The sequence below is a fragment of the Pinus tabuliformis genome, chromosome 4_2 (genome assembly GCF_031772625.1).
Source record: "Pinus tabuliformis cultivar Carrire ecotype Pingquan chromosome 4_2, CPIR1, whole genome shotgun sequence".
Taxonomy (NCBI): Eukaryota; Viridiplantae; Streptophyta; class Pinopsida; order Pinales; family Pinaceae; genus Pinus; species Pinus tabuliformis.
In genome coordinates this window covers 861,284,529-861,296,454 of record NC_142304.1, presented here as the reverse complement: position 1 = coordinate 861,296,454, position 11,926 = coordinate 861,284,529, and the positions used below count along the sequence as shown (strand labels likewise).

At 38.7% G+C, this 11,926-nt stretch overlaps 1 protein-coding gene across 1 annotated transcript; it reads right to left on the bottom strand.

Moving 5' to 3' along the window:
* Window positions 1-315: 315 nt before the first annotated feature.
* LOC149172388 (uncharacterized) lies at window positions 316-9,864 on the bottom strand. Its single transcript, XM_089426307.1, has 3 exons — window positions 9,282-9,864; window positions 856-2,897; window positions 316-632 (listed from the first exon to the last, which is right to left on the bottom strand). Exons 1-3 carry the CDS (start codon window positions 9,746-9,748, stop codon window positions 316-318), a joined length of 2,826 nt encoding a protein of 941 aa, XP_089282433.1. The 5' UTR covers window positions 9,749-9,864.
* Between the last annotated feature and the right edge of the window lie 2,062 nt (window positions 9,865-11,926).

The window sequence follows — 11,926 nt, the reverse complement described above, 5'->3', positions numbered from 1 at the left end:
AGGTCATCTCCAAGGAAATGGTAATACTTAATATTAATATAATGTTGTGAGAGGAACTTATTTTCTTTTGCATTACATTCTATATTATTTTTTTCATGACTTTAACATGGAAAAACGCAGGTATAGGCATTCTTTCAAATAATAATACAATGTAAAAAGTTATATAACCTGGTATCTAGAGAGATAATACAATGTCCCAAAGTAATAATACAGTTTGGGACATGGTATCTAGAAAGATGGAAAGCGTCACAGAGCATAATCTGACGCGTAGATTGACAAATGATGCTAATCCATGGACATCGACATCAACTTCATCTATAGGAAATATGTGAGCATCTGGACTATCTCCCACATGGTAGGCCTATCCACCGGCTGTTCTTGTGTGCATAGCAGAGCCACGAAAAATATGTGCATCGCTTCTCGCATCGGGACATCGCTGAGCCTGGGATCTATAATCTTCTTAACTTCATCTCTTTTCCAATTCGTCATCTTCTTCACCCACCCTGTGATGTTCATGCCTTCCTCAAATTCACATTCACCCACTGCCTCTTTACCCGTAATCAGCTCAAGCAGAACCACACCGAAGCTGTATACGTCGCTCTTCTCGTCCAGTTTCAGAGTGTATAGGTACTCTGCTAATTCAGTAATCAGCGTTAAGTTGAATGTTAGATGCAGAAACAAATTTAAAATAAGATGAAAAATTAAGAATGTTTCGACTTTATTGAAATGATTTTGTTCTATATCTTCCACACCAGTGGTCTGGACAGTAAAACTACGATAAATAAATAAATTGGCTATGGACTACAATAAATAAATTAGTTCTAAAATGAGAAAAAGATTGATACATCAATTTACCAGGAGCAATGTAGCCAAAGGATCCTGGTATTGAGGTCGTGGGCTCCAAGGTACCAGAATGATGCAAGAACTTGGCCAAGCCAAAATCTGCAACATGTGCTTCAAAGTTGGAGTCCAGAAGAATGTTGCTGGATTTGACGTCGCGATGAATGATACTCGGCTGACAATCATGGTGAAGATAGCACAATCCCTCGGCAGCCTCCACTGCTATTTTGTACCTGTTATCCCAATCCAGATGCCGTCCATTGTTTCCATGAAGCAGCTCTGTTAGGTTTCCATTGGGCATGTATTCATACACCAGAAGATTGGCGTCATGGTTGGAGCAAAATGCCAGCAATCTAACTATGTGACGATGGCGGATTTTTCCCAAAGTACTGATTTCTGCAGAGAAACCATAATCGTTCGCACGTCCATTGAAGGTGCCAATACTCGTGAGCTTCTTGACTGCAATTTGTTCACCATCATGCATGATCCCTCTATATACAATTCCCGCTCCTCCTCTGCCGATTGTGTTCTCCTCTTTTATGCATTTCAAGACGTCGTCGGTCCCAAAGTTGACTTTCTGGAAGGTCGTCATCTGGCAGGACCTGCCCTCGCCTTCTTTCCTAACTGTTCTTGCCTTATTTACGGCTGCCAGACATGCCAAGGCCAGCGAGCAGAAGATGACAAGTCCAAACGCTAAGAGAGCTAAGAGAAGTCCAACTTTGGTGTGTCTCGACCCACAAGAGCGTAAGTGTGCTCCGCATAAATATGGATTCCCACTTACATTGACAAAATAAAACAGACTACTGTCTGGAACCAGGCCTGAAAAATTGTTGTATGAGAAATCCGCGTATATCATCTTTTTGCCAAACTCTCTTGGGATGCTCTCGTTCAACTGATTTCTGGATACGTTCAGATGGTTCAGATTTTTCATCCTGCTGATTTCCACTGGGATTGGACCACTGAACTCATTCTGGCTGAGATCAATGGATTCAAGTAAAGTACAGTTGCTAATCTCCCTAGGAATCATACCATTAAACTTGTTTTTGCTGAAATCGATCGTAGAAATATCCATCAGTCGGCCAATCTCTGGTGGGAGATTACCCGTTAATCGATTTCCATGGATGAGAAGCATCCGAAAACCAGATAATTTACCTATGGAAGAAGGAAGAGAACCGCTCAAACGATTATTGGAAATATCAAGCCACAATAGCATGGAGGATACAGCATTAATTTGCTCCGATATGCTCCCACTCAGATAATTGTTCTGCAATTGGATCACAGTCAGCATGGGTAAGTACAGTAAGCCTGCAGGGATCGAACCATTCAAATAATTTTTCTGCATGAGGACCATATGAAGAGAATTACATTTTCCCAAAGAATCAGGAATAGGGCCGAAGAATAAATTATTTTCTACTGTCAAATTCTCTAGCTTTCCACCCTTACAGAGATTCTGAGGGATGGGACCGGTCAGTTTGTTGTAAGAAATGTCCATTTCCACTAATTGTCCACTGACGCCCAGTTGCTGAGGCACCTGGCCTGTGAAATTGTTCCCCCAAAGGTTCAAATACTCCAAATATGGTAAATCACCAATGAAAGGTGGAATCTCGCCATGTAGTATGTTCGAGGACAGATACAGCTCTTTTAACTCTTTTAGCTCCGAGAGTTGCATGGGTATTTGTCCAGAGAGAGAGTTATTGGATAGATCCATGCATCTTAAGCTCATAAGATTACCCAGTTCGGGGGGAATACGGCCAGTGATGCTATTATCATATAAATACATTGCAGCTAGATTTTTCAGACCACCAAGCTGAGAAGGAAGAGCACCAGTAAGACCACAACCAGACATATCGAGTTCCACAAGCTTGCTCAAATTTCCTATCTCGACAGGAATATCTCCATCGAATACATTGTGATAGCCTAAATAAAGTTTTTTCAAGTTCACAAGATTGCCAAGCTCTCTTGGTATTCTTCCATTTAAACTATTTCCATACAATGAAAGATATTCTAAATTCGTTAAATTCCCATACTCACACGGAATGCTTCCCGAAAAGAAATTGTTGGGTATTTTTAAAGGGGAAAATACCAAAAACCAAGAAAATAAAACACAGAGGCAATGCTCTGTTTCACTTTACTCCAGGATCTTTTTGTGCAGAGGAAGACAAAAAAAAATTCACTGAGAGACAGAGTATTTCACCATAAAATTTCTATTCATTAAAACAAAAAAAACATTCACTATGTCTTCATATGAGAATTTACACTCCTGAAAATTCCCAATAACATTTACTGCTGTAAAACCTCCATTCACATTTACTGGTGTAAAACACTTTTACATACTGCTATAAAAACAAAACTTACAGAGTTACAAAAAAAAACACGCACCAGCATTTTCTTTATGCACTGCTATGCAAAACCACACATGGTTTTTCGCTACTCCAAAAATTACATCACCCGGTTCTTATCTGTTTTACACACTGCTGTGTGTTTTTCCTTTTTACTGCGCCATCATATTTTTCGCTGCAGTGAACACAAGTTCTTTACCTCCCGTGTGCCCCATAATAAAAAAAAAAAGTCAACACAAAAAAAACTAACTTATTACATACAATTTTTGGTTTTAATACATGCCGTATAAAAAGTATATAAAAAATATATGTTAAAATGTGCCCATAACCATATTTATGATATCCACCTAAAACTATGTAGCAGCATTAAGTTTCAGGACTATTCTTCCACGGCGGTCAACCAAAAACTCTTTCACTCCACACAACATTTAATTTGATGCAGGCCCGTGTGCAGGTTTAATCAATCAACGGCTAAAAGGAGTGGAGCAGATCGAACGGCGGATAATGATATCGGAAGGCCAACAAGTGCTGAACATTAACCCCCGAGATTCTTACGTTGCGTTACGTCAGGGCTGAACCACGTGTCAGCTCCACATTTTCTCGGGCCCTTGTGTACGAAAACCATTCTCTGCAGGTAGGCGGTCCGAGAAATCTTTAAACCGGGTTTGTGGTTTTGCAGGCGGTTTTGGTTGATAGCGTACGGCAGCGTTGAAATTAGATTTCAACACTCCCCTTTAATTTCAACAGCTGGGCATTCGGTCATACCGAGACACTTTCTCAAAAATTCAAAGCTCTTCTGATCAAGTGGCTTTGTCAAGATGTCTGCTACCTGTTCTTGAGTCCTGCAATGTTCTAGGACAATTTCTCCATTGTTCACTAATTCTCTGATGTAGTGAAACCTTGTATCAATGTGTTTCATTCTCTTATGAAACACTGCATTCTTTGACAATGCAATAGCTGAGCTATTGTCACAAAAAATCACTGTCGCTTTTGCCTGCTCTTGGCCTAAGCTTCTCAACATTCTTCTCATCCACACTGCTTGACATGCTGCTGCTGTAGCTGCCACATATTCAGCCTCTGCTGTAGACAATGCTACAATGGACTGCTTCTTAGAAGCCCATGAAATGGCTCCTGAACCCATATTAAAAACATAACCGGAAGTGCTCTTCTGATCATCTACACTTCCAGCCCAATCGCTATCAGTGTATCCAACCAAATCTGAATGTTCTGAGGCATGATATAAGATTCCAAACATTTTGGTACCTTTCACATACCTCAAAATTCTCTTTGCTGCCTGTCAATGTGCCTCCTTCGGCCTCTCCATGAACCTGGAAATTAAACTAACATCATACATTAAATCAGGCCTAGTTGCTGTTAAATACATAAGGCTGCCAACAATGCTTTTATACAAGCTAGGATCAAAATCCTTGCTGTTGTCCTCTCTGCTGAGTTTTAATCCCATCACTGTGGGAGTGATTGCTGCCTTGCATTCTTCCATCTTAAATCTGCCCAAAACTTGATTTACATATCTTGCTTGAGATATAAAAATTCCTTTTTCATTTTGATCTACTTCTATGCCTAAGAAATATCTCAACAAACCCATGTCAGTCATTTCAAATTCATCCTTCATGACTGATTTAAAATTCTCAATAAGATAAATATCATTTCCAGTGAAAATAACATCATCTACATACAAGACAACAATTAAAATTTTACCATCCTTTTCCTTGATGTAGACTGTGGGTTCTCCTTCACATTTGTCAAATTCATTATCCCATAGATATGAATCTATCCTGCTGTACCATGCTCTTGGCGCTTGCTTCAGCCCATAAAGAGCTTTCTTCAATTTGCACACTTTGTGCTCTTCACCTTTCTTCTCATATCCGAGAGGCTGTTCCACATAGACCTCTTCCATTAACACTCCATTTAGGAATGCTGATTTCACATCCATTTGGTAGACTTTCCATTTGTTTTGTGCTGCTATGGACAGCACTGCCCTCACTGTTTCCATTCTTGCAACCGGGGCGAAAGTCTCCTCATAATCTCTCCCATACTGCTGCTTGTAGCCTTTGACAACCAGCCTTGCTTTATGTCTTTCAATCTTGCCTTGAGCATTGCTCTTGGTCTTGTAGACCCATTTCACACCAATGACTTCTTTACCTTTTGGTAGATCAACCAAGTCCCATGTTTTGTTTCTCTCTATGGCATTCATCTCTTCATCCATAGCTTCTATCCATTTCCTATCTTTAATTGCATCCTCTAAATGAATAGGGTCATCAACATGACAATACAAGGCAAATAAGGAATTCATTCCTTCATCATAAATGTCACTTAGATTTCTAAACTTCTTACCTCTTTCACTTGGTGTGCAAGTGCTTGAAGATGCACTTGAATTTCCTCCTTGTGGTGTGCTTGGAGAAGCACTCTCATTGATCCTCAATGGTGTCCCTTGCTGTCCTTGTGTTGGCGCTGCTGTTTGGGGATGTATTTCAGCCACCTCCTCTTCATCTTCATCATGAGACAAACAGTTCTTGACATTCACTGTTTTCTCTATGCTTCCATCCCAAGCTTCCTCTTCAATGAATTGAACATCCCTGCTGACAAAGAACTTCTTGGTAGATGGAATGTACAGCCTGTAGGCTTTGGATTCATCATTGTATCCAATGAAGATGCATTTCTCCCCTTTGCTGTCCAACTTCCTCCTTAGCTGATCTGGTATGTGTGCATAGGCCACACACCCAAAAACTCTCATGTGGGTGACTCCTTGCTTTCTCCCACTCCATGCCTCTTCTGGCACTTTGTTCATGACTGCCTTTGTAGGACACCTGTTCAAAATATAAACTGCACAATGTACAACTTCAGCCCAATACTCATTTGGCAAATGCTTTGCCTTCAACATGCTCCTTGCCATCTCCATGATGGTTCTGTTCTTCCTTTCAGCAACTCCATTTTGCTGTGGGGTGTACCGAGTTGTGAACTGTTTATGAATTCCATTTTCTCTACAGAACTTTAGGAATTCATTTGAGATATAATCACCTCCTCTATCAGTTCTCAATACTTTTATGTGCAGCCCGCTTTGGTTCTCCACAAGTGCTTTGAAGTTTTGGAATTTCTCAAACACTTCACTCTTGTTTTTGAGGAAATATATCCAAGTCTTTCTTGTAAAATCATCAATGAATGTCAAGAAATATAGGCTGCCAGCTAATGATGGAGCTTGCATTGGTCCACACAAATCTGAGTGGATAATCTCTAAGGGTGTCTTTGCCCTTATGCTCTTCCCTGATGGAAAACTTTCTCTATGTTGTTTTCCCAAAATGCAGCCTTCACATAGGCTGTCCGGTTTCTCTATCAATGGTAATCCTCTTACCATTCCTTTTCTGCTCAATAAGTTTAGACCTCCAAAATTTAGATGCCCGAATCTCAAGTGCCATAACCAGTTCTCATCCTTTGGCACGCTTTGGAAGGCCTCTTGGGTGACTGCTGCAATTTCACCTTTGTTTTTCATGTCTGCCCTGATCCGGAGAGGGAACATCCTGTTCCTTGTCATCTTCACTTCAGCAATGCATCTTTTGCTGGGTGGTATGTCCATGATGGTGCACACATCATTTACAAAGTAAACATTGTAACCCTTTTGGATAAGCTGTCCAACACTCAATAGGTTACATCTCATTCCGGGGACATAGTAGACATCTGCTATGGTTTTCCTTTCTCCTTGTTTTGTAAATATTTTTATCTCCCCTTTTCCCATAACAGAGACTTTACTATCAGTTCCTAGTGTGACCACTGATTTCAAATTCTGATTTAAGGCTGAAAAGAGGGCTATATTCCCTGTCATATGGTTGCTGCAACCTGAGTCTAAAAACCATATGTCCTCACTATGTGTTTCAGCGATGTTACAAGCTAACAGGACATTATTTTGACTGTTGTTTTCTCTTGTAACATTTGCATTTTGTCTGCTGTTCATATCATGTTGTTTCTTTCTACAATCACTAGCATAATGTCCATACTTTTTGCAATAATAGCATTGAACATTAGATTTATCATACCTTTGTCCTTGAGCCTGATACTGATCTCTTTGTTGGCTGCTGCCTTGACCTTGGTTCTGATTTGGATTGCTGCCTCTTCCTTGTGCATTTGATGAGCTGTTCCTTCCTCCTCTGTTCTGGCTTCTGCCTCTTCCTCTTCGGTTTCCTCTTCCTTGACCTCTTCCTCTTCCAAAGGACATCTGGGTCTTGAAGGCTTGCTCAAGAGATGAGTTTTCATTCCTACTCAACCTCTGCTCATGTGTTATCAGTAATGCATGTAGCTCATCAACTGAATAGTTTGAGAGATCCTTTGTCTCTTCAATGGTGGTGACTATGGCATCAAACCTTGAGGGTAAGACCCTCAATATTTTCTCCACAATCCTTCTGTCTTCAATGGTTTCTCCATGAGTTCTCATTTGTGTGATTACACCAATCACATGAGTGAAGAATGATTCAATGTTGTCTGACTCCTTCATGTTCAAGTTTTCAAAATCCTTTCTCAGCAATTGTAGTTTTGCTGTCTTCACTCTCTCCATGCCTTGATAGGCTGTCTTGAGGGTTTGCCATGCTTCATTTGATGTTTTAGCTGCTGCTATCCTTGGAAATATACTCTGGTCTACTGCTAGATGCAACAATAAAATGGCCTTTGCATCCTTCTTCCTATTGCTCTTCAGGAGATCTCTCTCTCCCTGAGTTAGTGCATTGAACTCATTTTCATCTGCTACTTCTTCAAACCCAGATTCAACTATTTCCCATAGATCTTGAGAGGCAAACAGGGCTCTCATAGTTATTGACCAGTAGTCATAGTTCTTCCCATTAAACTGTGGGAGTTGGGTGTTAAACATACCCATACCAGTGCTTGTGCTGGCCATTCCTTGACTGTGTATGTTTAAAAACAACTGACTGTTTCTTCAGCAACACAACAAAAAACTTTTGAAATACCTGAATCCTTTGATGTCTGAGTCTTCTGTCTGCCTGAGAAGTTTTGCTGCAGCAACAACCTTCTCCCTTCAGCTTCTTTAACTTCTTTAAAGAGCATGGTCCTGCTCTGATACCACTGTTGGGTATTTTTAAAGGGGAAAATACCAAAAACCAAGAAAATAAAACACAGAGGCAATGCTCTGTTTCACTTTACTCCAGGATCTTTTTGTGCAGAGGAAGACAAAAAAAAATTCACTGAGAGACAGAGTATTTCACCATAAAATTTCTATTCATTAAAACAAAAAAAACATTCACTATGTCTTCATATGAGAATTTACACTGCTGAAAATTCCCAATAACATTTACTGCTGTAAAACCTCCATTCACATTTACTGGTGTAAAACACTTTTACATACTGCTGTAAAAACAAAACTTACAGAGTTACAAAAAAAAACACGCACCACCATTTTCTTTATGCACTGCTGTGCAAAACCACACATGGTTTTTCGCTACTCCAAAAATTACATCACCTGGTTCTTATCTGTTTTACACACTGCTGTGTGTTTTTCCTTTTTACTGCGCCATCATATTTTTACGCTGCAGTGAACACAAGTTCTTTACCTCCCGTGTGCCCCATAATAAAAAAAAAAAGTCAACACAAAAAAAACTAACTTATTACATACGATTTTTGGTTTTAATACATGCCGTATAAAAAGTATATAAAAAATATATGTTAAAATGTGCCCATAACCATATTTATGATATCCACCTAAAACTATGTAGCAGCATTAAATTTCAGGACTATTCTTCCACGGCGGTCAACCAAAAACTCTTTCACTCCACGCAACATTTAATTTGATGCAGGCCCGTGTGCAGGTTTAATCAATCAACGGCTAAAAGGAGTGGAGCAGATCGAACGGCGGATAATGATATCGGAAGGCCAACAAGTGCTGAACATTAACCCCCGAGATTCTTACATTGCGTTACGTCAGGGCTGAACCATGTGTCAGCTCCACATTTTCTCGGGCCCTTGTGTACGAAAACCATTCTCTGCAGGTAGGCGGTCCGAGAAATCTTTAAACCGGGTTTGTGGTTTTGCAGGCGGTTTTGGTTGATAGCGTACGGCAGCGTTGAAATTAGATTTCAACAGAAATTTCCTCCGAGCTCAAGATGGTTGAGCTTCGCTAGATAGCTCACATCAAGTGGCAATGCCCCTGACAAATTGTTGTAAAAGACATCAAGGACCTTCAGGTTCTTCAACTTTGATATGTTGGAGGGCAGGCTTCCAGTGAGAAAGTTGTTGGAGATGTTGAGAAAACGGAGGGCTTGCAGATTTGTGACCTCAGTAGGAAATGGCCCGGAAATACTCATGTAGGAGAGATGTAGAGCCACTACTTGGCCAACATGGTCACATTGGACGCCAGTCCACGAGCAATAGGTGGTGTGATTGGAGACACTCCAGCTATCTAACAGATAGCTAGAATCGGCCATTCCTTCTTTCATTGAAATCAGCACTCTGGCATCTCGATGGAATGATGAATCGGTGATCATAGCAGATGATGGGTATAGAAACAAGGAAATGAAGAAAAAGGAGATGTCAATGGCGAGTTTATGCTTCCTCATCTCGTAATGAATGAATCTATGTTGACAACTCCCTGATTGTCGCAGTGGAACAGAATTCTCAGAACTATAATTATGGAAGTACTCTCATTAACCATACAGACCGACTACTCCAAGAGGCCAATGGTTGCAAAAATATGTTGGGTATAATATGAAGCAGCGCACTTAATATAGACAATCCCAGAGTACTGTACTTGTCCACACAACCAGCAGTGGGAATTTGCGCAAGGAAGATGTACACAATAGTATTCTACTTTCAGTCTTTTTGTGAACTGTAGATGGTCGGGGGATATTTAAAATGTCTAAATTATAAATTTTATAACAAAAATTATCCCCTTATTAACTCACCCTCTGCTTAGATTCCTTCCTGTCGTTACCACTGAGAGGCTCAATTATCCCCTTATTATCTACTTAAATTCCTTCTTATCCGGGCTAAATGGTTTAATTTAGCATCGATCGCAAAAACAAAGAGCCGTGTCACCTGCTTTCTCGGAGAGCGTTTCACTTACGGTTTCATGAGGAACACCAATAACAGGATATAAACGAACCATGTGAGGAATATGCTTTGTGTGCAATTTTTTAATGAACTTTGTCATTACATTTTGCCACTTCGAACATTTCCTCGGAGCCATAAGGAAATTTCGTATACACAGAGGCAATAGAAATTTCTTCGGAGCCAATAGAAATTTTCGAGAGGCAAAAATATGGTTTGAAGTTGCGTGCCGCAGGACTTAGAACGCGGAAAGAATGAAAGCCATGAATTTGCGTAAAGAATGAGAGACATGCATTTCCGGACAACGCGGAAAGATTGAAAAATCTGAATTTCCAAAAGTAGTTGTCTATAATGCGATTTTTTGGAGATTCTGGTGACGGAATCCGGCGGAAGAAATTGAGGTTAAATCTTGAGCACCCTCGAAAACCCCTGGGACGCTCTCATTGTGCAGAAACTAGCTATCAAACTTGCGATTCAAATAAATTCCTGCCGGATTTCGACCGAAAAACCACCAGAAAAAGCTTTCAAAAAGTCGCATTATAGACTATTTCTTTCCAAAATTTTCCTCTCGACGCTTGACATTAAGCAAGTCCCTTTTTAAGTCTGATCTCACTTTCTGCATTGTTTTATTTTTAACCATGTTTAATAATTAAGAAATATGTAATATTGTAAAAGGATAGTTAAAAGGCAAGCAATACATATCTTACACTCACAATCAAATACATATCTCACACTCTAAAGTATTTAATATGGATATATGTGCAATTTTATAACTGGCATGCTCTAAACCTAGGGAAATGTAACTTAAAAAAAACTATATGATATAAACATTGATAAATAATTAAGAATTTTATAATAATATACAAAAGGTTAGTGGCCCGACATGTTCCACAAGTTCCCCAAATTTAAAAGGATAGTATTGTATTTGACAAAGTTGATTGCATTGGAGAATATGTTTCAAAGAGGTTTTATCGTATAATTTATATATATATATATGAATTTTAATTTGAATAAAATGTTTTAGAATATTTTTATTAGTAGTTCGGGAAAAAAATTGAGATTTATTTCAAAAGTAGTTTATGTTTTTTAAATTAAATTGATTAATTAAGAGTATAGATCTCTTGATGCCTAAATTTTTTTAGACTATACAACCTAAAATATTTCCTCACTGAGATATTTGATCTCTCTAGAAGATTGGTAGATCTATGGTTGAGATGGATATATATTTTTGTGTATGTGTGATTTTTCATTATTTAAATTGCAGTTTTAATGCTAAATGGATTCAAAGCCTTGATTTTTTTAATTATGTAGAACACATAACTTAAACTTGCAATTCCAAAAAAAAATTGTTGGATTCAAAATTGACCTTGAAAAAATGAGCAAAATCTAAACTAATAAGATTAATTGAAATGTTTTAGCCATCACAATTTATTTGTAAAACTTTTTATTTAACATGGACATTGAACTATTTTATTTATGCATTACATTGTCAACATTAAAATATTTTTTTCTTATTAATATGTTTTTTAATACATATCTATATTACTTAATCTTATATATTGAAATATGTTATTTACGATGAGATTGATTTTTTTAATTATTATTAATATCTTTTAAATGTCATATATTAAATTTATATTAAGAATTGAATGAATTACATACCTTCCTCAGGAAGTAATAGAATTACT